Genomic DNA, 27561 nt, shown 5'->3' on the forward strand with positions numbered 1-27561 from the left:
TCATTCCTGAGAAAATGAAACAGAAATGAATGAACTGACCATGTGACTCTTGTTTACTGTTATTCATGCCTTAACAGTTTTGTCTTAATTTGCTATAGCCGTGTTTAACTCCTATTTGCACATATCATCATTATGAGACCACAAGAAGCATTTTGATCAAAATTAAGGAGAGTATTTCTGTGTGGCATGCTTTGATGTCAAGCAAACAGAATTTTATACTGGGCTTGGTTCCTGTCACTAACACTGTTCAATTAGAAATGTGCTACGTACTCCTAAAATAGGAATTGCGTTGTTGAGGAGCAATAACAAGTAGTATGAGATGGGAAATCTGTATTATTGTAAGTATGTACCTTACCAAGGAATAATACTTGGGAATTGGTAATTCTTCCATGAACATAGTTTCACATTCCTGTGATGTGCTTGTGTACATTTGGTAAAATCACAGTATTAAAAATATTTGTTTTTGCTGGTAGTTGAGTATTTGTTCTGAGACAACACTTGTTACATATTCAACAAAATCTTAGTTGAGGCCTTATACATCATTCCAAGTGTTATAAGTACAGAAAGTGGATGCCTAGTATGTACAATAATAACTCAGAGTAGGCATGCTAATTTCAGATGTTCAAAACTGGACAGACTCCCGTTCATTCATTTGGCTTCACACTGCAATTTCTCTGTCCACACAACAAACCTAAGCACCTCTGGTAAGGATGTGTGGAAAACAGTTTTCTCTTCAAGATTCTAGAGATTTGGCTCTTTAAGCTTTCACTATAAAATATACCACTTTAAAGACACGTCTGCCATTAAAGTGCTGTTCCAGAACCTACCCTTGGTAAGAGAATATGCATGACAACATGAAGGAGTCCAAAGTAGGTGTAAAATGTAGAAAATTTGAATCTAGATTTTACTGTCAGTGACACAAGAAATTTATATGAAGCCAACGAGGAAAAAATGCAAAATATGCAAATTCACCAACCACTACTACTTCTATTGTTCAACAAAGTCAATTAAATACTGAAGCCTGTACCCAGCTGTTAAGTTGTACTACACATTTCTAGTGCTAAAATACTGACAGCATATTTATGCTAGCAGATGTGGTGTTGCTCAAACTTATGAAACCAGTTTAGAAAAAGCCTATGTTAGATATTACTGACCTTTCTGGAAAATTTCCTCATGTCATTATAATGGATTGAGAACTATGAATATGTAAGACATTAAAAAGTAGATGATCTCTAATTGTGAAAAGTCAATTAATTCCCTGTGACATATAAATGTTCTTCCAATTTTATACATTAGAACTATAGTATACTAATGTTTGTTTCTTTAACTAGAAGGCCATTTGATTTTGATTATATGACGTGTCATGAGAATTGGGTTTTATACTGTACCATATGGGTCTAATGCAAGTTACTGATTAAGATATAATTGATGCAGACTGGATTAAACAATGTTGTTTAGTAAAGAACATTAATACAAACGGGTTTGGTGTTGGGTCCTGTGAAATGTGTTATGCACACAGGAGAAGATGTAGGCTGGCCTCCTCTTTGTGAGAGGTGCAAAGATGGGCCTAGTCACATGCAGCTGACTGTGAAGGAACAGGCGAGAGCAGGAGGCAGGATGGACAGCTAGCTGCTTGCGAAGAGCTTGGCGGGTTTGTAGACAGTGAAGGCTGCTTCACAGCTCTCTGTTTTTAGAGTTGCTAAAGATGCTAGAAACCATCTGATTCACTTTACAGCGGGTGAAGGAATCGCTATTTTGTTTTTTATCGTGCTGAAGATCAAACCCAGATCCTTGGGAATGCTTGGCAAGTGCTCTACCACTGTGTTCCATCCCAGCCCCTGGGTGAAATATGTGAAGTTCAGGAAAAGGTGGAATAAATTAATTAACTTTACACAACATGTCATATTTTTAGATGTTTCATAGTAGGAAACCAGGCCTCTTTCCATTATACCAGAGTCACAGGACAGCAGGGCATTAATGATGACTTGAAGAAGTAAATTGGTTAAGTCAAAACAGTGCATCATATTTGAATTTGCTAATAGCTACTAAGAGCCAGTCAAGAGAACAGAATGGAAACTAGGGAAGTTTGAAAGAATGTTTCATTTCATGAAAATCTGGGCAGTGAGTTAGGGAGCCAGAGGGGAGGGAGGAAAAGGTAGTGAAGAGACGAGGGCTCCCTGATTCCGTGCTGAATGACTGCCCCTGGTCTCAGATTATCATCGTCGTAGGGGCTCAGATGAGTGTGTGACTTTGTAGGTGTGTGTGTGTGTGTGTGTGTGTGTGTGTGTGTGTGTGTGTGTTGATATGACCTTGCCAAGGTCTGCACTTCACACCACAGCTGGTGTGCAATAGCTGCTCACTGTGTATTTATTGAATGATTATTCCTGGACGTTGCCTGTGTGTGAAGGACGGAGAGACTAGGAATTTGAAGCACTGAATCATAATAACAGTTCAGTTTGACTGGAATAGAAGTTGATGAAAGCTAAGGTTTTTGAAGTGAACTGGTACACACTGTGAAAGGACAGCCATCTTGTTCAAGGCAGAAGGGGGCAATATGAGTGTAGTCAATGTTGACTTTATATATAAAAAATATGCTAGACAAGGAGGAAAATGTAATTTTCCTTTTTTAAGCAGCAATCATTATAGTTTCAATAATAATTAGATATTGAGCAATTTGCAAAATACTTATTTTGTATTCGTAACACATATACTGTACTATAAATACCATGCATATATTTATATTTTGACTAAGAAAAAAAGGATCTTCCACTGAAAATATTTCCACACAAACCATTATAGTAATAGGAATTTGTGTGCAACAAATTCACAGAAAAATTATATTTATATAGTTCATATTTTAAAAAGCAAATATTATCCTTTTAGTTTTTTTATTGTAAAAGCTGTATGCTGTTGATATCCTCATAGCCTGGAATTTTAAAAGGAAAGCACGTTTTATCCTCGAGGAACTCAATGGCTCCTTGAAGGAAGAATGAAGATAATTCAAATGTCACTTCTTTATCTTCACTGATGTGTTCAACAGTAGACTTTCAGTTTCAAGCAGGGTGTCCCAGCATCCCCACCCTTCTGATTGTGCCACCTCCAATTGTTTTGCTAGCTCCTCTTTAAGTGTCCAGTCTCCTTGATTGGCTTCAAAAGCTTGGCCCTCAACTCTCTTCAGTTCTCCTACTCACAACTTAGCCTGAATGTGAACCTCTAAGCCTTAGCTATCAAATCGGACCCTCCCTTCCTTTAAGTCTCATGTACACCTTTTGTTTTCCTGTTGGATCTTCATCTGTGTGCTTCTCTAGTACCTTAGCTTGGATATTCCCCAAACAAGACACACGGCCACATCCTCAGAAAGCTGTCTTAGTTTTCAAAATTTCAGGGGAACGCAAGTTGGTCGACTCAACATCACCATTAACTTTTCCACTCGTGTTTGTGGATTCTCGCATCATTCATCCTCCCTCTCCCTTCCCTTACCCCTCTCCCTCTCTTTTGAAATGGTGCCTCCCACTGTTTCCCAAGCTGAACCCGAAGCCTGGCTTCTAAGTGATTCTCCTACCTCACCTCCAGGTAGCTAAGACCACAGGTGTATAGCAGCAACTCTGGTCTTGGACTCCTAAAGAGAAAGTAACTGCATAATCTCCATGCTTTAATGCTTTGTTAATTGAAAAACTAATGCCGTTTTAGGTGTCAAATTGGTTTGCTAATGCTAGACGTCGGCTGAAGAACACTGTTCGTCAGCCAGATTTAAGCTGGGCCTTAAGAATAAAGTTATACAACAAGTACGTGCAGGGCAATGCCGAGCGGCTCAGCGTGAGCAGCGACGACTCCTGCTCTGAAGGTTTGTTCAGGTTTTTATTTTCCTGCCTTTGCTTTGCCATTGTAATAAGCTCACCCTAGATGCCGTCTTAATGGTTGACCCCACAAAATAGTGTAGTACCACAGATCTGTTTTTTTTTATTGCATTAGGTAACCTCACCTTTACAGTTTTATAAAGCAACAGGGATTATAGCTATTTCCTCTGTTTATAGATTTGACATGGGGGTGGGGGCAAGCATTTACATTAAAATCAAATACCCTATGGAACAATTACATAGGTTCCTGTTTCCTTTTACCTAAAAGTCTTACGTATAAAAAATAATCTTATATATGGCATATGTTCTTCCATTGTGCATATTTTTAATGACTAAATGTGACAGTTGAGCAACTAGGGAAAGTATGTGCAAGTACTAGTTGGTGACATTTTTTCCCCTCAGATGGAGAGAATCCCCCAAGAAATCACATGACTGAAGCAGGCTACAGCACCCCTGCCCATCACACTGTGATTAAAGGGGAGAGCTCGGTGATAAAAGCTGGAGTGAGATCAGAGTCAAGGGCAGCCGAGGACTATGTGTCACCTCCCAAGTACAAGAGCAGCTTGTTGAACCGTTACCTTAACGACTCTTTGAGGCATGTCATGGCCACAAGCACTGCCATGATGGGGAAAACAAGGCAAAGGAACCATTCAGGATCTTTTAGCTCCAATGAATTTGAGGAAGAGCTGGTGTCTCCATCATCATCAGAAACTGAAGGCAACTTTGTCTACCGCACAGGTAAGCCCAGGCTTTGTTGTAGTTACGGTGACCTGCGTGAGACAGACATAAACCTGTGGCAGAGGGATTTATTATAACATATAAGAAAGCCATAAGATACATTGAGTGCTGTAAATAATTCTGACACAAAGCTCTTGATTGGTTTTAAACTGGCGATGGGTGTATTTGTTAGTAGATGATGGTCTCAGCCTGAGATATTTTGCTCTCTAACAGTAAGGATAAGAGACTTCAACCTTCCTGATAATTTTTTGGGGTTTAATTATTTTTATTTTTAAATTTAAATTAGAAACAAGGTTGCTTCACATGTCAATCCCAGGTCCCTCTCCCTTTCCCTCCCCTCCTCCCACACCCTTCCACCAACCTCCCCAATACCCCCTCCTTTACCCAGGGAAGGTGAGGGCCTCTATGGGAGTGTCCATAGTCTATCATTTCATCCAGGGCAGGGCCTAGACTCTCCCCCCAAGAGTCCAGGGTGAGAGTACATCTCTATTTGTGGGATGGGCACCCGAAGTCCATTTGTCTGCCAGGGATAAATACTGATCTGCTACCCAAGGCTCTATAGATTGCCTAGGCCTCCTCACTGACACCCACGTTCAGGGGGTCTTGATCAGTCCCATGCTGGATATCCAGGCATCAGTCTGTGTTGGGGGAAGTCCTGTGTATTTGTCAATAAAGCACTGCTGGCCAGTAGGGAATCAAGATACGTGGGATTAGGAGTCCAGAAGGACTCTGGGAAGGAGAAACACAGAGAGTCAAGATGTAACGCCATGGGGTAGGAAGCCCGGAACTATTCTCCAGTAAGAGAAATACTTAGATTAACAATTATGGGGTAATTACGTAAGCCAGAGCTAGCCAGTAAGAAACAAGCAAGGCCAACAGCTTCATAATTAATATAGTCTCCTGTGTGTTTACTTGGGACTGATGTGGCTCTAGAACCAGGCTGGCGGGAAGGCTCCTCTCAAGGAAAAAGCTTCCCTTTACAAGTCTGGGATTCAAGAGCTAACCCTTGTCAGGTCAGCTGTTACTGGGAGTTACACCAGCCCAGTCTTAACCCCTTTGCTCATCAGTCCTCCCTCTCTGTTACTGAGTTCCTTGAGTTCAGCTCAGTGTTTAGCTGTGGGATTCTGCCTCTGCTTCCATCAGTCATTGGATGAAAGTTCTGTTTCCCAGACTCTCTGGCCGTGGGATTGTAGGCTGGCACTCCACAGATCTATGTCTAAAGTCCATATAGGAGAGAGTACATACCATATTTGTCTTTTTGTGACTGGGTTACCTCACTCAGGATGGTTGTCATGATGATGATGTGGTAACAGTGTTGATTTCTTCACCGTGTATCTTGTGTGAACATCAGTGTGTGGGCCTGTGTGTGCCAGATGCCCTCCTCTACTGCTCTCAGCTTTATTCCCTGGAGATTTGGTCTCTCATTGGACCAGGATCTAGGTCTGTAGCCAGCAATCTTACTGTCTCTGACACGCCAGCACTGGGGTTATAGGCACATGACCCGTCATGCTTAGCATTTTTATGTGGGTGCTGGGATCTGAATTTGGGTCCTCGTGTTTATGCAGCAAGTTTTCTTTCCCTCTGAGTCATTTTGCTTGCCTGATGATAACAATATTTAAAGGATGTATATCTCCCTTTATGAGTAATCCATACAGTGGAGGATTGCGCAAATGTTTTATGTACCATCTTTTCTTTTTACATACTTTGGTTGCTAGAAGTGATAGGAAGTAAATATAAATTAACACACGTGCCAGCATTTTCAGAAAGAGAAACACAAACCTGGATTCACTTACTTTGAAAATTCCACTTTCATTCCTGGAAAGTACAAGTGGGGCTGATAAATAGCTTTGAAATTTTTATATTCATTCCAGAAATATTCAGCTGATTTCTACCTGTCCAAAGCATTCAGATGGAGTAGCAGGTTGGCCAATATTTCTATCTTGACTTTAACTTAGAGAGATTTGCTTTTAAGGAGTATTTGAGCAGGGTTACTTTTCGAAGAAGGGATAGGTGAGATCTACATTTGGTACTAATGCAGCCTGACTCCTAGAAACACCAGTGAATGAATCTAATGTTAGATCTGGAGACAAGAAAGCACTCTGCCTAGCCAGTTACACCACAGATGAAAAAAACCAACCAAGAGCACACAATGATTGAGCACTGACTGAACAGCACAGAAGAGCCTTGCAAGAGGTTCCAAGAGGGGCGCCTCTGCCAGCACTATGGTTATATCCACTACCACCCACCACCACCTGTAGTCATCCTACCACCACCAGTCATTGCCTATAGTTACCCTACCATTAATCAATGCCTATAGTTACACTACTGCCTGTAGCTACCCTACCATTAATATGCCTGTAGTTACACTACTGCCTGTAGCTACCCCACTGTCAATCAGTACCTGCAGTTATCCTACAACCACCAGTTATTCCTATCATTCATCAATGCCTATAGTTACACTACTTGCCTGTAGCCTGTAGCTACCACCATTGAGTACCTGTAGTTATCCTACTACCATCAATCACTGCCTGTAGTTATACTTTCACCACCAATCACTGCCTACAATTATCCTTCCACCATCAGCCATTGCCTGCAGTTATCCTTCCACCACCAAGCATTGCCGTAGTTTTCTTACCACCACCAAGCATTGCCTGTAGTTTCCTTACCACCACCAAGCATTGCCTGTGTTATCTTACCACTACCAATCTTGCCTGTAGTTGTTACCACCATTAATCATTGTCTGTAGTTTTCTTACCAACACCAAGCATTGTCTGTAGTTTTCTTACCACCTAGCATTGCTTGTAGTTTTCCTTCCACCACCAATCATTTGCTCCATTGACAATAATAGTATTTTCCCCAAGAATTTGTTGAGTACCATGTGTCCAACATCATGGCAGATGTGATATCTAAATTACACTTTTAGAGAACAATGAGGCTTTTCCAGTAGGATTTAGTTTAAGTCTTTTTTGCATTATAAAACTCGGGTTTTTCAAGGAATATTGTATGACAGGGATCAAGTTAGAAAGATTACCAGAAATGACCAAAGTAATCTTCTTTTAGGACCACCAAGCATATGATTGTAGAAAGAGAAGATGGAGATCTGGAGGTTCTACCTACACATCAGTTCCTGTAATACAGATGTGGCTTGTGTATGGCAGGTTTTTCTCTGACTACTGGGTCCCTGTCTTTGAACTAATGGCATTTACTTAACTCTTACTGAGTAGTTAACCCACTACTCCCAATCATTTACTGAGTAGTGACGATACACTTGGCCCTGCTCTGGGGACCACACACCTCTACGCAAACTAATACTGTTGAGGAGCCTGACATGGCAACAGTAGAGCTTTAGGAAGGAATCCACAATAGGACACTGAGTACAGCCTTCTGACTGATTAACCTGAAATCTCCTCTAGTGTCTACAGATGTGGACAGCATTATTATCCCAAAAGTGTCAGGGCATCCTTAAAGAGCTGACTCAACATTTTTCAATTTGCATCTCTAGCTCCCACATACAGTAATCCCAGACATACAGAAATACAAAAACAGCCTTAGAAGCAGGAACTGGGTATAGGAAGGAGTTAAAATAAACACACACCCACCATCATGAATTGCTGTGAACAATTTTTGACAGTATACCGTCTATACCTGTGTATATGCAATAAACTGATATTGGCCTTGAAAATAAATGATGAATTCATGAGTAAGAAATTTTTTGGAGGGGTGGTTCGAGACAGAGTTTCTCTGTGATTTTTGGAGGCTGTCCTGGAACTAGCTCTTGTAGACTAAGCTAGTCTCGAACTCACATCGATCTGCCTGCCTCTGCCTCCCATGGGCTGAGATTAAAGGCTTGTGCCACCACCACCCCAGCAAGTAAGCAATTTTTATAAATGGCAAATAACTATGGAAAAATTCAGGTTTTTAGCCAATCTAGTGCCCCCAAATTATGAATTGATGGGTCTATTGGGTTGTTTTTGTTTTTTTCAAACTTTGAGTAAGTAAGTCTTAAGTTTTGCACATTTTCTGGAACATTTAAAATTATATCAAGTGCTTCAGTTTTTAAAAAATGTAAATGTAATCCTAATCCCGACCAGATGAAGATCATATAAAAATCTCTTCATGATATAGAGCACTGAGTGGGCTGGAAGTTTTTTACAGTTCAAGCTATTCAAACTACAGAAGCCTGGCATGCATCTATGGCAATACAAATGTGCACATACAGGTACAGCAAATGTGATTTGAAGAAAAATGCAATTAATGAGGTGAGTTAGGTAGCAACTGTCCATTTAGAAAAAAAGATTGTTTCTTATAAACACATTGAATGACATTACCCAGTGAAAGCAAGTAGATCATGTGCCTGCAAAATGCCAGTTATGTTGGGTAGTTTGGAAATGTGTGTTCTTTTCAAAAGTGACAGGACAGTTAGAAGGAACACTATGCCTGTAGCTGACGCTTTTCAGAGTGAGATACTCGGGCTGTGTGTGTTTCTCAAACCATTCCCAAAGTGCTTCATCCATAATAAGCACCGTTCCTTTCATCTGCCAGCTCTTTAGAAATAAAGCCCGTTCTTCAGTTATCCAGCCAAAGAGAAAGCAACCTAGACATGTAAACTTTTTCATGCTTGTGTGTAAACTTTAAAGGAACATTCTGATTTTTTCCCTTAATGTCTAAGCTTGGATAATCAAGAGAGAGAGGTCAAGGGCCTAAAAGTTCTGTGCCAAGTTTCAGGCCAAACAATAAATGGCTATCTTCAGTGGGGCTGAGCGGTAGCACCTTCCTAGCCAGGTTACCACACGTGGCAACAGAAGCACAGGGGACCCTGAATGCTTTCTGAGTGACCGCTGTGGCTTCCTGGCATCTGAGCCAAATCCTTCATTTCCATCTGGTTATGTCTCTTTCCTCATCAGAACGGAAATGTTTGAAATCTGATATTCACTCACACTCCTACCTCACCTTGCTGTAACAAAGATGTGAGCTCCATTTTAAAAAGAACACTGTAAGTGTGATTTGTTCATTTGTCTAGGCTAAGTGCTTATAATTATGTCTCCCTGCCTTTTTCTCTCTCTCTCTAAGAATATATACTTCATTACGAATATGGAATCAGGAATTGGAATGAAAGTTGTTGTATGGAACGTGGGGCACTGGTGAAATTTTATTTCACTAATTCCTTTTTTCTTTTTAAGACAGACCCTTTGTAAACCAGAGTGGCCTAAACCTCACAGAGATCTGCCTGTCTGCCCTCTGAGTGATGGGATTAAAGGTGTGCACCACCACTCCTGGCTTTGCCCATTCTTGTTAGTCATGAGAAGGAGAGGAGAATAGGTGGCTTATGAAGCAGAAACCATCAATGCACGAATCTTTTGCTGGTTTTTATGTAAACATTATTTCTCTGTATTCTGCAGACTTGGGCATTATGCCAAAAGCTATAACAAATCCTCAGTAAATATGCACCAAAATATTTCCAATACAGCTGACAAGAATCCCCAATGTTTTAAACACAATTAAGTGACGTTGAAGGCAAGCAGTCATTCAGTGGGTCCATGGGAAGAAATTCTGTGATTTAAAACAGCTATTTATTTCAGCATATTAGGTTAACAAGTAGGAATTTTCAGATGTTTGCTGGAGTGAATTTCTGATACAATGTGGCACCCAAGTCTCTGGTGCTGAGGTGGATCTGCGGCATCAGGGTAAAGGTCTCTAGACATCATTGTTCCCTATGCCCTCTCTGTTCCTCTCTCTTCCTCATGTTCCCCACACAAGACCAACTAACTATGTCACCTTGTAAAAAAGTCCTCCTTGAGCCGGGTGGTGTTGGTGCACGCCTTTAATTCCAGCACTCGGGAGGCAGAGGCAGGCGGATCTCTGTGAGTTCGAGGCCGGGCTGGACCGACAGCCTCCAAAACAATACAGAGAAACCTTGTCTCGTAAAAAACAAAACAAACAAAAAAAGAAAAACAAAAACATCCTCCTTGCCTAGAGGATTTAAGCCTGCCTTATGCTGCAAAACCAAATCTATTGAATTTTCTTCTGTATGGGAAGAAGGAAAGAAGTTTCTAAGTGTGGTGATTAGAAGATATCAGGGAAGCCTAGAAATAAAACTTAAGGACTTCTGCTTTCCACTTCACTGGGGAACAAAGGATGTGTCTGTCTGTGTGTGTCTGTGGGAGTGTTCACAGCACACAAATGAACCTCTTTAGAAGTGACTGGGACATTCACGGCCCACTGTCGGTAGATAACTCATCACTGTAACCTGCTCCCAAGAGGCCGAGCATCTCAAGTTCATCTTGTTAAGCTGACTTAATTAGTCACATCTGTCCTAGACAAAACATCCAGGCCTCTGGGACTTCTTTCTGTGTGATGTAAATTATTCATGTTTAGCCTTTCCTGCACTTCACTGAGGTGAATGTCCCCAGTAAAAGGGGAAATTTTTGACGAAGAGAGAAAAGAAACCATGTTCTTGGTACATGGGACAGACACTTTGAGATACAGGAACTATTTAGACTGCCTGTCACAGTTGCAGAATTGGAGGCAAATGAGAGCTGGGTAGTAGGGTTGCTGAAGAAGTACACAGCAGGTTGTGGAGGATAAGGGCCAGCTGCCATTTCTGAGTGTCTTTGTCTTAGCTGAAGGTGACGCTTGGAGGGATAAGATTTCTTTTCCCTCTCGTTTCCTGCACATTCATGTGTGTTAGAACTTTAGCTGGTGTCTGTAGGAAGGTCCAGGCGTGCTAGTGAACCCTGCAAGCCACTGGGCCAGCATGGGGTGACTCCTCACTCCTGGTTTCACGTCTTGGGAGTACACTATGGGTCTGACAACTGCCAAGTGCTTCTCTTCAGCAGCTAGTCTGTCCTGTCTGGGGGTCTCCTGCGCACACAGTCATTCCCGCATCAGGGTGTGAGGGCCAGGAGCCCCATGCTTTGGCTAGCCACTTTCTGCTTTTGTGCAATTTTTTTAGTTCTATCATCATCATCATCATCATCATCATCATCATTATTTTGGTATTGTAACGTGCCTGCTTCTTGTTGAGCTTTGCCATTTTGGATTATTTAAAACAACTCTTTCCTGACAAGGTAACAGCAGGTGATAGACTACAGCAGAACATAATGAGATCACCTATCTCTAGGACAGTCAGCGGTGTTTAAAGGATAGCTGAAAGTTTATCCAGTTGTTTTTAGCCTTGTACCTTACCTATCAAACACCACCTGGGAAGGAGGTAGTCACCATGAATGAAATTTCAAGATTGCAGAAATTTAAGTATACATGTAAAAATACAGAATTATCTTCTCCTCTGATGCCATAGTTTTAAACTCTGCATGCGAGGTGTGTTTCAAGGACTCTTCCTTTCTCTTCTCATGTCTCCTGCCTCCTATGAGAGCTCCATTAAGTTCTTATTCAAGGCTGGGATCAAGCCAAGGGGTCTTTGGCTATAGACAAATGGTCTACCCCTGAGCCACACTTCTATCCCCCCAGAGCTTCTAAAAAGTCATTCTAACTTTTCTTGGTTTTCTACAACCCTAACTGGACCCTGACTTCTTTGGGTAAAGAGCAATGATTTATTGATGGCTTTTGAAAGGCAGAACTTACCTAGTTGCTAATTTCAAAGCACTAATATTTCAAATGAGACTTATAGACATCCTGACCATTGCATCAGATCATGACAACCACAGACAATAATCTGTAGGTTCTTAGTAAACATTCACTAAGAGCCATCATTGCAAAACTTACTCACAGAGCTTATGTGGGAAATTTTAAACAAATTAATGTTTGAATTTATATCAACTTTATGGATTCACTTGAAAATATAAACGGAGTTACATAAAATGTCTCCCCCATTGTGAAAAACTGGAAGAGGCACAGGTAGGAGAGGGAGAGTGAGACAGAAAGACAGACAGACAGATAGACATATGCACAGAGCTAGTTTGAAGCAAGTCCATCAATGCAGGATGCATCTATCAGGCACGTTTATCACAGAGAACATAGTCGGAGGCACGTCTTCAGAAACAAAGTGAGATTTAGACCCATTCAACAGGACTCTGTCTATTTGGGTTGACAAGAAGCCAGAACAAAGTTTTGCCTTTTTAAGAATGACTGTTCAGGGTTGAGGGTATAGCTGAGAGTTCACACCTTCTGGGTGTAAAGACCCCTTACCCCAACTTACATTTTCAAATAGGAGGTAGTTATACAGAAACCTATGTTTCTCCTCTCTTCTGTGTGTAACAATGAAGAAGCCATTCATTTTATGGATTTCCCTACTAAGACAGGTTTTTTTTTGTTTTGTTTTTAATGTGATGTCCTTAGTCCTCTTTCCACATCAGATCCCACCCCCCTCATCCCACAGAAAAGACATTCAACCTCCTCTGTCCAGCATTTCAGCTTTCCTCCTTGTCCAAGCTCTAAAGTTCTCTTCCTTGGCCCTGCCTTTGGTGCCTCATGCCTTTAATCCCAACACCCAGGAGGCAGAGGCAGTAAATCGTTGTGAGTTCTGGGCCAGCATGGCCTCAAGAGCAAGTTCCAGGACAGCTAGGGCTACACAGAGAAACCCTGTCTCGAAAAGAAACGTTCTCTTCCTGTGCATAGAGAACTAACTCCAATACCCATCACCCCTCTCTATGAAGTCCTTCACCAGCCGTCTGATGACTGATAGTTCCAGTCACACCCTGCTAGGTGTGTCTGATTGGTTACATTTGTGTTAGGTCAGGTGGAGGGGTCGCTGTTGCAGGACATGGTCTTAACAGTCATAGAAGTCCATGTGGGCTCCAGACTGGAAGTAAAGACAGGTTTATGAGTAGGAGACTTTGGCCCTGCAGAGGCATTCTCTGTGTTTTGCCCTGATTCTTCTGCTGGCATCTGTCAACAAATCCGATGTGACTGGTTTCTGATGCTCAAACTTGCTGCAGCGGCCAGTCACCTCCTGGGCAGTTCCTTGGATGTGCTTGTCCATGTCACTGTGTTAAAGACTGTGTCAGCATTTCCACTAAGAGACTTTTTCATTCCCTGGGGTTTCTAAATGACATTAAAATTGAAGCCAAATTCAAACCCTGGTGTAAAGAGTCTTTTTTTCCCCTTACTCTATGCATGAGGAATATAAGCTAATAACCCACACCAATTCTAACTTTAGGTTTTTACTTTAACTTTTTTGCACATGGATGAGACTGAATAAGGGACATTGACACCTCTTTGTAGCCTGAGACTGAAGAAGATGTAAAAAATGTTTACTGCCTCTGAAAATAAGATGTTCTGTTTTATGAACATGGAGGTGTGTGCCCTACGCCGTCCTTACCCCTATGTCTGTCTGCCTGTCTCTCCGCCTCCCTCCATCCCCATTCCATGATTAGTTACAGGTAGTTCCCCTACTGCTTCCCTGCTTACTTCCTAAAATTCAATAGGTATTTTTCTGCCTGCAATTTTCTGTATAGTGTTGGTGTTACAAAAGCTTTACTCTGTAAATATCCACTTTCTGCCAACCCCGAATAGTTTGGCCCTTTGAAGTTTTAAGGCCGCATGTTTTGTTGTTTATGATTTATTAGATCGTTGATAACTGTGAGTTCCCAGGAAGCAAAGGGGGAATAAACTTGTTTGCCCTAGGCAGTTGGTATTGTTGTTTGTTTCTCAGAACTTTTTTCCTTTTTTTTTCAGGTTGGTGGAGGGTGGCATGTTTAAATAGCATTTATGTACTGAACCGGTCCTCTGTGATAACTTTAGCTTCTCTCCATGTGGTGAACTAAAGGGGCAGGTGCTCATGGACTTTCCCAAAGGACCTTCGAAATCTCATCTCTTACTTCATAATTAGAAAATGACTTTGGGTGCTACCATGGGAACAAAACGATGCCTTTAGATACGAATTGCTTAGTCTGATCATTTTGGGTAATTCCAGGTGCTTAATTGGTGTTTGCTTAAGAATTCTTGAGTCATTAATGTTGAACTTCTGAGAATTTAGAGTGAGTGGGTGCACATTTCTACCAGTTTCATTGAAAATCTTAAAAATCATGTATTATCATTATGTGTGATAGGATGTGCATGCATACTCAAGTCGAGGTGTATGTGTATGAGTGTGACAGTGTGAGTGTGTGTGAGAGTGTGTGTGTAAGAGTGTGACAGTGTGAGTGTGTGTGAGAGTGTGATCGTGTGATTGTGTGTGAGTGTGTGACAGTGTGAGTGTGTGTGTAAGATTTGTGAGAGAGTGTGAGAGTGTGATTGTGTATGAGAGAATGTGTGTGAGAGTTGTGTGAGAGTATGTGTGAGAGAGAGTGCATGTGAGAGTGTGTGTGTGAGAGAGAGTGTGTGAGTGTATGTGTGAGAGTGTGTGTGCCGTGTGTGTGTGTGTGTGTGTGTGTGTGTGTGTGTGTGTTTGAGAGAGAGTTGTAAGAGAGTGTGTGTATGCTATGTGTGGGGAGTGTGTGTAGGTTAAAGGACAATTCTGTGGACTGGATTCTCTCCTTCCATGTTTATGTGCATTCTGGGCTTCAAACTCAAGCGGCAAGCGCTTTATTCATGGAGCCTTCTTGCTGATCCAGTTTCCTCCTTTTAATGACTATTGTGGAATGGTCTTGTTGACATTATCAATTGCAGGCTGTGGTGGACCATTGGTACCTGGGGATGATCTTCAGTTATAGAGGAAAAGGAATGGTTTGTAGAAGATCACCAGTAGTTAAGGGTGGTGGCTGCAAGACTCTGTGAGGTACACCCATGCACTTGCTTGTAGCAGCAACAGATGTTGAGCACATGGGAGAGTGTAGTAGCTTGTGAAAGTGACCAGTACCATCTTCTGTGTACCTTTACATCATGGAAGCCTGAGGTCAACACCAGGAAAAACTCCAGTGCTAATAGCATCCCAGTTTGCTGCTACTTAGATGTTTAAGCATCAACAGCATTGTTCTTCTGCCTCCAACAAGCCTGAGACGTCTCAGTCAGAAAAGTGAAGTATGAACATTCTTCTGGTCCAGCAGGATGAAGCAGTTCAGGACACCTGAGCTTCTGTGAAGGAATTCCTTATGGGCACTTCCCCAGATCAAACGAAGGAGCAGGTCAGATCAGATTGGGAGCACTTTCTCAGGTCTGTTTAGGAGCACTCCATTAGGTTAAACTTGGAGCTCAGATTGGGAGCACTCCACCAACACTTCCTGGTCAGAGTCTAAGAGAATGATGATGAAGTTTAAATTTTACTGCTTCAGGACACTAGGCAGTGTCTTACCCCCTGACCCTGTAGCCTCGGTGCACTTCAGAATCTTCCAGAATTGCTGGACTGCAGACAGGGTTAAAAACTGCCTCACTGCTGATATTTGGAACATTTTCAATTCAGTGAGTGAAATAAACATCTCTGGTGGCAACAGTGTGTGCATGCATGTGTGTGTGTGTGTGTGTGTGTGTGTGTGTGTGTGTGTGTGTGTGTATGTGTGTGTGTGTGTGAGCACCTGTACAGATGATTGTCAGAAAACAAATTTTGCCTTTGAATAGTTTCCATTCAAATAAAGAAGCGAGTTATTGTTTGGCAACAGCAATGCAAATAGGAGTGTATTGTGAATGTAAAAACTAAGATGAAAACACAAAGAACTCAATATGAAAATGACACACTTAAAACACTGAAAAGTGCTGGGAGATGACCATCTACACAGTGAGGTTTCCAAGGGACAGACTGCTCTTGCGCGTTCACACAGCCGCCTGTGCACGAAGAAGAACGCATTGTCCCTTCAGCCGAGCCAGACTCGCGATGGTGGACAAAGCTCAGTATGCAGGGCTGTTTGGAGTAGGAATGCCCTGTTCTGCCAAGACTGTCATTATGACCCTGAAATGTGCCCTTTTCTGAAGGGCCAGAATTCAGAGGCTGTCCTTCCAGCTTCCACATTGATTTAGACAGCAGATCCATTAAAAGGCAATGTGGAATTTAGAATCATTTGTCATATGGCTTCAAGGCAAAGAAAAAAAAAAAAAAAAAGAACGGCTATCTGGCCAGAGCAAGAATTCCTTAAGTGTTACTACGTCCTACATTTCTAAATGTAAAATCCCAGGCCAGAAGTCGTTGGGTGCCAAGGGCCTTTGCTGTGATGTCTCAGCCCGGTGTGACGCTGACGGCTGTGCCGGCGTGGCTGCTTGCGGCCCACACGGCTGTCCTGAGTTGGAGCTGAGGCCAAGCCTGAGGATATTGTTGTTTTCCATGTTCACTCACTGTTTGGTTCCATCTCCAGGGCTTTGCTTCCTCCCTCCCGGCCACTCTCCCGTGAGCCACTACACCTGTCTAGCTGGAGTGAGGATCCTGTCACAGCTGTGTCAGGAGAACAGCTGGTCTTACTTCAGGTGTTGTTGAGCCTCCCGGGTTCCTTCATTTTAGGCCTCTTAAGAAATATATCCCCAATCCGGATTTTGTTTTTTTCACGTCTCATGGAGACCACAGTTTCTTTCACCTGTTTCCTTCTTCATCAAGAGGATTTTTCTTAAAGTATACTTTCCACCCTTCAACTCTGCTTGGAAAATATAAACACAAATCATCTGGAATAGTAATGGTTAGCTATGCTAAAAGATATTTCAGGACTATTTCACTGTTACTATAGTTGAAGTTATGAAATTTCATTTATAGATGCAATAACTTTCCTCTCATTGGAGAAAAAAGTATTAAAACTCATCGTTCTGATTTTGTGACATCCTGCCCACTTTCAAGCACCATTCCTACTCCATCCTGGAGTCTAAGCCATTCTAGGAGCCAGAGAGGAGCCCAGGGAGTAGGCTAAGCCAGCACCCAAGCTCACTTATCTCTCACTTTATTAAATAACAGTGTACAAGGCCCAAAAAGGGGCTCCATTGACACATTCCAAGAAAAATCGATATTTTTATTGTATTTAAAACACCTTTAGACTCTGCTGAGTTTTGGAAAACAACATCACAAGGCCCAGACTTTCTCTCCTGCTAAAAGCTCCTTACTTTACATGAACCAGTGACCTGATTGTAGGTCACAGACTGAAAGAGCAGAGGTAATGTCTGAGGCTAAGGAAGTCCAGCTGAGCCAGAACTGCCAGCAGTGGGTGTGTGTTCTAAGGTAAGCCCCTTTATGAACCCAAGCCTCTAGCTCCTTTTGCGGTGAAGTGAACGAACACGATGATGCAATCTGTAAGTGACACACTCCTGAAAATTTGTGGCTCTGCGGAAGGCCTAGGAGAGAAGGAAACACAGAGCTCAGAGAAATGGACAGGCAGAGGCCCACCATGTTACCCACCATGGGAGGACATGGGGCCAGAAGAATGGTTTGGGGGCTCAAAGGCTCATTATGTCTATCGTGGGGCTTTGTGTGTTGTGTCATTTCAGAAAGATCTAGCCCAAGTTTATAGATACCTGCTTCTGTTTTCTCTAATATTTTAAATATTTACATTGTATAACACAGTTTATAATCTATCCTTAGGATTTATTCTTGTAAATTATATGAGGTAATAACATGGCTTCTTTGTTTACTCTTTTATTTATTTTCTGGGTTGGTTTTATTTTTGACAGGGTCTCAAATAATCCCAAACTCTCTATATTAACAAGAATAACCTTGAACTCCTGGTCTTCTTGCCTCTCTCTCCCAAGTGCTGGTATTTAACTTGTATTTTTACCCCCACACAATTGACTGACTATGGTAGCAGTTCCTAACTGACTTAAAAGGCTACATTTATTACATAAGAACTTCAGTAGGATGCCTATTTCTAGATGATACTGCACTTGATCAGACTTAATGTATTCAATGCATTAGAGCAGACCACCCTTACAACTTTGGTCTCATAGACCATTTTGACGTTTGACAGCATATATCCATTTTCATCTTTCCTCAAGATATTGTCATCTAGGTTCTTAAAAATTCAATTTCCAGCTGAACATTTTAGTAAATTTGACAAGTTCCATTAAAAAATCTTCTTTTTAGAAATTAATTTGCTATCACTTTGAATATTAGCATGACTATTAGCATTTGGTTTGGGTAATAGTTTTGTCTTTAATATATCAAGTCTCCCCACTAAGAAGTGTTTATCCTGGTCAGCTTTTATGATATTCAATAAGTTTTCATACTTTACATATAATTCGCATATTTCTCATGAAGTTAATTACTAGATATGTTATGTGTTCTTAATTGTTTCATTATATGTAATTTTGCCAGTTATATGTTATAATGTTAACACTGACATTTATAAAAGCTATTGTATTTTGTAATATTTTCTTATAGCCAAGTGGGCTTTCAAAGCACACTGTATATCTTGTTCAGATACCATTTTGTATGTATCCTCTCCTCTCCCTCCCCCTCCTTTTATTGTGTCATCTTGGTGATTCTACAAAACGCCATTAGATAGCAAACATTAAATGTAATTTTTCTTGTATTTTACCATTAAGTATAGGCTTGTAGAAGGCTTTTGGTTATCAGAAACCAATAATAAGGAAATTACTGAGTAAAGGAATTTCTTAGTCATTCCTAGAATAGTTAGTAAAGAAACCCACACTCAGCAAGCACAGTGGTACATGTTCCATTTATAATTTTCCTATATTTAAATGTCCTTGAATTCTTGGGGATTTTTTTCAGTTCACCACACTATACCATTTTTTTGTTATATTTCTGAATTGAACTTCCATTGTGTTAGTAAACATTCAAGTTATTGATTTTACATCAAAAACCTCATGAGATTTGCCCATAATTTTATGTCATTCTGGTGCTTTTACACTGCTCATCGTGTGGAAAGAATTGGAAAATATTTTGCCTTTTTTTAATTCTGGAAACTTTTAAATGATGTATTAGCTCTTCCTCATGTCCTGAAAGTTTGAAGGAATTTACCTATGAGATGACACTGAGTCATTGAGATGGCCTTGGGCTGTGATCTATTGGGATGAGCTTGGCCTTGAGTCATTGAGAAGAACTTGGCTGCTCTGCTTTTCCTCATTCATTACTCATCTTTCTCCTGTATGTCATGAACAGTTTCATAACTTTATCTTTTAATTCCTGGTTTTAGCTTCAGTCCCATCCCCATTTATTAACTAGCTTTATACTGAAGTTGATCTTTTCTATTTTAGTATCTTATTTTCATTCTCCAATAATGTCATCATCTTTTTATCCTTCTGTTACAGTGTGAACCTTCAATTTCCCTCAAAACTCATGTGTGAAGGTGGGGCCACCAGCCCAGGGGAAATAGTGGGACTTTTAGTAGATGAGGCATTAGGGGATGAGGCACAGGGAAGGGAGTTAAACCATTAGTGGCTTCCCTTGAAGGGGCCATGGGGTTGATGACAGTTTCCCTCTTTCTCTTGTTTCCTTGCCTCCATGAGGTGAACAAATTTGTTCCCCGAGGCATTCCCTGCAGTGATGTTCTCCATTTGCACAGGCTCCAAAACAGCCAACCAACCTCGGGTGGAAACTCTGAGCCACACAAACCTTTCAGCCATTGAATGTGATTTTTCTTCATGTATTTTATCATAATGATAAGCACAACCAGATATTATCATATTTTCATAGCAGTTAAGAGAGCAGAAGTTACTTGAAAGTATTTCCAATCTCTCTCCTTCTCTATCTCTTTCTCTCCCTATTTTCCCTTCTCCCTCTCCTCCTTCCCCTTCTTCGCCTCTCTCCCTTTCTCCCTTTCTCCCTTTCCTCTTCTCTCTGGTGATTGAGCCCAGGCCTTCACATAAGTTAAGCACATACTCTACCACAACACACAGCCCATATGCAACTCTTCGATGGTTTTAAAGACTTTGTTAGGAGTCCTTCTTGCCTTTTCAACAAGTCTACTGATTTGCTTGAAGACTATTTGTGGTCAGGTGACCCTTTAAGTTCTCATTGAGTCAACAAGGCAAAAAAAGGCATGGCTTTCTTCCCGTGAGTGTCCTGTAACTGGTAACTCTCCTGATTCCGCTTGTGTTCTCTCAGTTCTGTTGGAAATTGCTGACCTGCTCTCTGTTGGGAGAAGCCGCTTACAGCCTGTCCACCTGTTCAAGTTGTAGTGCCCTGTTTAGATTTCTGCACCAATGTTTGTATCTGTTTGTATCTCATCTTTCATGAATTTCTCAACTTTTCTGCTTTACAATGATTACTGTGATTGTTTTTTTGTTGTTGTTGTTGTTTGCTTGTTTGCTTTTTACGAGACAGGGTTTCTCTGTATTGTTTTGGAGGCTGTTGATCCAGCCTGGCCTCAAACTCACAAAGATCTGCCTGCCTTTGCCTCCCGAGTGCTGGGATTAAAGGCGTGCGCCACCACCGCCTGGCTACGGTGATTGTTTTAATGCACTGCTATGTATATACTTGATTTTAAATTTACATTCTATAATATAATTTTAATATCACTTTAAAGGACAAATGGGTCAAGCATTCAATGCACTAACTTAAAGGAGAATTCTGTAATACAGATTTAGTAAATGCTTTTATCATAAAAAATATGTCTTCTGTTTCAGGTAGTTTTTTGTTGTTGTTGTTGTTTTGTTTTGTTTTGTTTTCTGAGTCAGGGTTTCTCTGTATTGTTTTGGAGGCTGTCCTGGAACTCACTGTGTAGACCAGGCTGTCCTCAAACTCACAGAGGTCCACCTGCCTCTGCCTCCCATCCAAGTACTGGGATTAAAGGCGTGCACCACTACCACCCGGCTTGCTTCAGGTAGTTTTTAAAGTGAGACATTGGATACAGTAACAGTCGTTCATACATATTCAATGTCAAGAAATAGAGTAATGTCTGAACTATCACAGAATTACTAATAGGGGGACAGTAAAATGGCTCAGCTCATGAAAGCTCTTACCAGCCAAGCATGACATCATGATTCAATCCCTACAATTGATGTAGTCACTGACTGGTGGGTTGGATCAGTGATTCCAGCACATCTATGATGAGACAGGAGATGAGGACAAGAGAATCATCTGGAAGCTTTAGGCAATCTAGCCTGGGGGATGCAGTGCAACAAATGGGGAGACCCTACTACATCAGGATGGAAAGATAACCCAAACTCCAAGGTTCTCTTGTCTCCATATACATATCACGGTACACAGGTAGTGTGGCCAGCCCATACACGTGCATAATAATAATTCTTAATTAAAAGTTTCCTGGAGAGATGACTTAGCTGTTTCCAGTACTTGCTGCTCTTCCAGATGACCCAAGTTCCATTCCTAGCACCTAAGTTCTGCTTACAGCTACATGCAGCTTTAAGAAATCAACACAGCCGTATTCATGTGGCACACACACATACACACACACATAGAGAGAAACTCACACATATGCACTCACACACACACACACACATAGATAAAACCATTTTTATCCTTAAAAACATTACTGGTAGTCTTTATCTGCATATACACGGTTTGTTCTGACAGCAAAGACTTCCTGATTACATCGTTTCTAGAAAAACCAAGTATAATTGAATTAAATAAACATGCCTGTAGTTATAACAATGTGATGAGGGGCTACTTGGCAGTAGCAGTACACTACTTGCAATGCTACTGAACTTGGATGGACTGTATACTCTGTAGTTAAGTATGTGGCAGGACATGCTAGAAACTCACTTTTCTTTTTGCCTTTCCATGGAAAACCTTAAGTTCTTTGAGGGGAAAATGGTGGGAATTTTTAAGTGAATTCCACTACTTTTTGCCAACATTTCTTTCAAGCAAGATGATCAGTAAGTGGAGCATTAAATATCATATGTTTCAAAATGTTTTTTTACCCTTTTGTGCTTGAGTTACTTTTATGATTTTAGCTAATGCTGTGAGTGTAGTTGATAAAAATGACACGGAGAAAGAAAGCAATGGAAGGGAAAGGATCATGAAGCTTGAAAGGCATTATATTAACTAAAAGACATACTAAATGTGGTATGTGCGCTTGGTTTGTTTTGAAAATGTCAAAAATAGATTTGCTTTCCATTAAGACTTCTATCACTTTCTTCTCTTCCTCACTTTTTTTCTGACAATAACATGCATTTGTCTTTCCAGAGCACCCCTGCTTAGATTACCCTTGGTTGATTGACTGTGAATGGTCCAAGGAAGTATTTTCCAGTAATTCTGTGCCTATCAGCAGTGATAAATGGGCCTCAGGATATTTTTTGGTGTGTTTGAGTCTCCTTCTCTATTGACACACGCAGCCGCAGCACCGCTTTCTGTTTCAAACAGGCCACTGTCCCAGGTCTTTCCAAGACTGACTCTTTCTTTCACTTGAGCAACTGGCATTTCTAGCGTCCTTTGCTTGCAGTGAATCATTGTCATCCCTTAGTAGTTTGTGTTTTATCAAAGGAGTCTTTCCCTGAATTACATAGCTATTGCTTTGATTCATTCTTGAAGACTGATGTGCCCAAGGACTTTGCATCCTTCCACCAGCTGGTCTCACCACTGGAAAAGAAGCGCAGATGAGTACCAGCTCCCATCTGAGCCAGTGTTTTCAGCACTGACCCACACATTTATGGGGGACAGTGTAAAGTCTGATACATGTATACACATGGTGCAGTCAAATCATGCTCACCAACACACATTATTACAAGTATTTATTGTTTCTTTGTGGTGAGAAAAGTTAAAATCTCAACTCTTCTGACATATATAGCACATTATTACTAACCATAGCTGATTCTCAATCTTGGAATGTCTGAATCTCATAGTAATTCTAACCAGGCCTTTTCTGGACTCTCATGCTGTTTTCCTTGATGGCTATAGTAATTACATGCCTATCAACAATATACAAAGGACCCCTTAGTCCATGGTGTCTCTGATGCTCTACACACACACACACACACACACACACACACACACATACACACACACACACACACACACACACACACACACACACACACACGCGCTACCAAGAAGATGAAGGGATTTCTTGTGGCTTTAGTCTTATGCTTAAGAGACATTAAACACTTCTTAATATATCCTTGACCGTTTGTTTATATTCTTTTGAGAAATTATAATACAAGGTTTTTGTTTTGTTGTTTATTTGTTTGTTTGTTTTGTTGTTGTTGTTTTAATGTTTAATGTTGTTTTCTTGTAGTTGAGTAGTTGGCATTCTTTCCATATCAGTTGGATATCAGAATTTTATCTAACATATGATTTGGGTGGTTTTTTCCCTCTATATTTATGATCTGTCTCTTCCCCCTATTGTATCCTTTGCTCTGTGGATTTGCTAAAAAAAATCCCAAACTGAATGGTGGTGGTGCACGCCTTTAATCCCAGCACTTGGGAAGCAGAGGCAGGTGGATCTCTGTGAGTTCTAGGCCAGCCTGATCTACAGAGCTAGTTCCAGGACAGCTAGGGCTGTTACACAGAGAAACCCTGTCTCCAGAAAAACCAAACAAACACATCCCACTTGTTTGGTTTTTCCTTCATCACCTGTGCTCTAAGGGTCATATCCAAGAATCATTGTCTCAATATGTCATGGAGCCTTCCCCCAATTTCCCTTACAGTGATTTTATGGTTTCTGGTCTTTAGTCTTAAAGGGTTTTCTTTCTCAGTAATCCCACACACTCTTTTGGGAGATGCTGTTTGGCAGTGGTACATCCCAACATTTAACCTAAAAGAAGAGAAAATAGATTCACAAACCAAGAAAAGCCAGGAAAATGCCAGAGTTTGGCTTCAGATCATCACACACATGTCTCCATGAAGAAATGGCTTGCATGAATCAGCCGAGGGCTTGAGGTAGCTGAGAATGTGAAGCATTGCATGTTACCTCAATGACAGTGTGGGACTTTTGAGTCTACTTATAAATAAAAGCACAGTTTGTGGCTGTGTGTGAGTTTTCTACTTCACATGGTAAGGTACCATAAACATTATAACTCAATGCCATTGTATGATGTCACAGTTCTGTTGAAACCTGGCAGAATTACTGGAATCTCGCTCGACTCAGGGTCTAACAGGCTAGCATCAGGAAGTCAGTTATTTGTCTCCTGCTGGTAACACAAGCAAAGAACCCACTTGGGGAGTTGTTCAGAGAATTCATTTCCCTATGGTTGTAGGACTAGCAAACCATTTCCTAGTCTTTCAGATTCTAGAGTGTTCTCTTGCCCCTTTCCTTGCTGTTTTCAAACAGCAACATCACATGGACTACCTGCCAAGTTTCTCTGACTCCCGCATCACGGTTATCCATCAAAACCTTTGCAATTATGAGTTGCTGCCATTATACTGAACCCACAAATATGACCAAAATAATCTCTTTGTTTTGGGATCAACTAGTTGCTCATCTCAATCAAATCTATAAAGTCCATTTCCCATGTAATGTGACATACTCATGTGGCACCAAGGTCAAAAGTTTCTGAAGGGCAATATTTTGCCTTTTCTAATGTAGAACACATAACAAGAAGATTTTGAAAGGTTCATCTTATCCCTACTCCAATGTACAGATGCCAAATATAGTATTACTAGCAACTGAAGACTTTTAATTGTAAATTGTCAAAAAGTATGCTGTTTGCATGCTTTGGGTATGGACTATCTACAAACTGAGTAATGAGGACCCGTCTCGGTAAGTAAGTTCAGATTTATGTTTCATTCATTTGTGCTTATTTATCTGCATAAAAGCCCCACCTCATTGTCTCTCTATATACCTGACTCATTTTACTTTCTTAAAAGTTGTATACTGTATCACAACATAAAGTAGGCAGCTGAACACGCAGTTGAGCATGAGCCATTAACAGTGTACTTCTGAGCAAGCTGGCTAGGTAATTGCAGTGGCCTGGGGGATGCTGAGTGTTGAGAGGAGTGCTGACCTTGCAGCTCTGCCCTAAATTTGAGAAAAATCCCAAATCTTAGAGTTGAAGCTTACGAAACATTCAAGTTGAGATGGGCTGATCATAGGACAAGGGGCTTTGTTGCAGGGTTATTTGAAAATACTATCTGTACTGTCCTTGAAACTTGACCTCATTTAAGCTTCTAAAAAGTTTGGAGTCTATTTTGAAAATTAAGCCATGCATTCATAGACTGTGGATTTGCAGAGAAGGGCATGGAAGTTTTAAGTTGAACCTACAAGCAAGACAAGAAGCAAAGCTCTTTGCTCCGGACCTGGTGTCTCCCAGTGTGCCCTGGGTATCCTGTGGCCACTCTGAGAAGAAGGAAATACCCCTGTAGACCTGTCCCTCAGCAGACTTGCTGTCCCTTGCAGATGAGCAGTTGCCCTTCTAAGGAGCTTGGCACGTTGGTCTCATGTGACAGGGCACCTTGCTTGTTTAGTTTCTTCCCTGCTTTCTTCCCAGTTTGGACTGGATGGCTCTCTGCAGAACTGTTCCCTCGGCTACTATTGAGGGTAAAGTCCATGGTCAGCTGTCTGTCACCGTGTGATACTTGCTAAAACTTTGCATCCCGGGTTTAAAGTGTGACAGCAATATATACCGAATGGGTAAAGTATGGTTGCGGTAAACTGAGAAGCCATGACAGTGTTGTCTCCTTGTGTGCTGTGTGCTGTGTGCTCTGTACTTAATCCTCCTGTATCAAGGAACACGGTTACTTTAAGAGGACTAACCTTTTAAAATTCTGATGCAGTCTCCAATGGTGAGACTCAATAGCATTCCTTTGAAACGACTTTCACTCTTAATCTATAATTAAAACCAAGGTTTTCTTTTGAGTTTAAAAGCTTGTCCTTGAACCAAAATAACATGGAACATTTTAAAACAGGGCTCCAAGCAGCTGTAGATACATTTCTTTTAAACCACAGAGACTGCAGTTAGATTTCTCAGTGCCAGACAGACTACAAATTATAACTGCAGCGGAATCAGAAATGAATGAACTTCTGGATGCTGTAGGACCAGGGGGTCTGGTTGAGATGTTTGGAGTCGTCCCTTTGGGTCATACCCATGGATGACTGAATCTTTGCCTGAGATCCAACAGCATGCCCTTTGCCATGCGGGGAAGCATGTGTAGCCTCCTTTGCCCCTCATCCTGTCCTTCAAGGATGGCTCCAAAGAAAGAAGCCATGTGGAGAAAGCTAACAGACAGAAGTTGGAAAGTAAGGCCAGAACACACTGAAACCCCAAGGCTTGGATGTTTGATAAGAATACCATTTAAAGAGAAGGTGATTTTTTTTGGCAGGAAAAGGGATTACAATCCATGATTGAACTGTAGAAATATTTTTACTAAGTTCATTTTCATACTTACTATTCTGGTATTTGATTAGCAAATCCCATGCCAGATTGGGTCTAATAATATCTTAAATTTGCTGCACTGTGTACTGCAGAATGCATGAACATCTGTTATTCTATTTGATCCTCATTATGACTCTATGAGGTAAAACTATGGGTAATTATTCCCACGTTCTGCAGGGTGGGAGGGAGTGACCTGCTGCAGCTACTTAACGGCAGAGCCAGGAAGAGAAGTGAACTCTCTCAGCGTCGCATTCAGGCCCTTTCCTTCCAGTTTTATGGTGTTTTCCATCCTGGCTAAATGGACTGAAAAATTAATAATTCTCAGAGAACTCTTGAAAACAGTGACTAGAAGCTTATCTGGAACTATTCTTTTCATATATATATATATGTATATGTACATATACATATATATATATATGTATATATATATATATGATCTGCTTTGAAAGCTGGGTGAGAGATCCAGAGAAATGCACAGCTACCTCCTCTCCCACCCTTATAGCAATGCAAGTGTCTAGTGGCATTTCCTGGCATAGCGTGGTTCATGCTGTGAGGGGTTTAGGGCTGCTATCACAACCTATGGCACCTGTACTTCCTAGTGCACAGTCACCTCATGAGTTGTGACTGTTTTATACATGTGTTCCTTGTCTGTAGCATGTTGATCCAGACACAAAATGAGCCTCCTTCTTCAAGTACCAGGAGCCCCTACTCTCCAAGACATGCACACGGAATAGTGGGCTGGGTGGACTATACAGGGAGAATAAATAAGGGTCTTCTCACCCATCACTTTCCGACTTATCAGAAACATCACTTCCTCCTGCCCTCCCCCCCTCCCCTCCCTGTGCTTGGGATTCAGCAGTCTCCTTCTACCAGTGAGCTGCATTCCATCCATGCTCTTGTCCCAAAGTGTCTTTTAGTCTTCCCACATGGGACACTT

The 27561-nt window shown here is 41.2% G+C and overlaps 1 protein-coding gene across 1 annotated transcript in view; it reads left to right on the plus strand.

Annotated features, from left to right (window-relative positions):
- Positions 1–3690: 3690 nt before the first annotated feature.
- LOC110339687 (homeobox protein Mohawk) overlaps positions 3691–27561 on the plus strand; it is a gene marked incomplete at its 5' end in the record, with an annotated part of 56983 nt that continues 33112 nt past the window's right edge. Inside the window, 2 exon segments of the mRNA XM_040735013.1 lie at positions 3691–3844; positions 4260–4595. Coding sequence (XP_040590947.1) covers positions 3691–3844; positions 4260–4595 — 490 coding nt within the window.

Source organism: Mesocricetus auratus, unplaced genomic scaffold (genome assembly GCF_017639785.1).
Source record: "Mesocricetus auratus isolate SY011 unplaced genomic scaffold, BCM_Maur_2.0 Super-Scaffold_6723, whole genome shotgun sequence".
NCBI lineage: Eukaryota > Metazoa > Chordata > Mammalia > Rodentia > Cricetidae > Mesocricetus > Mesocricetus auratus.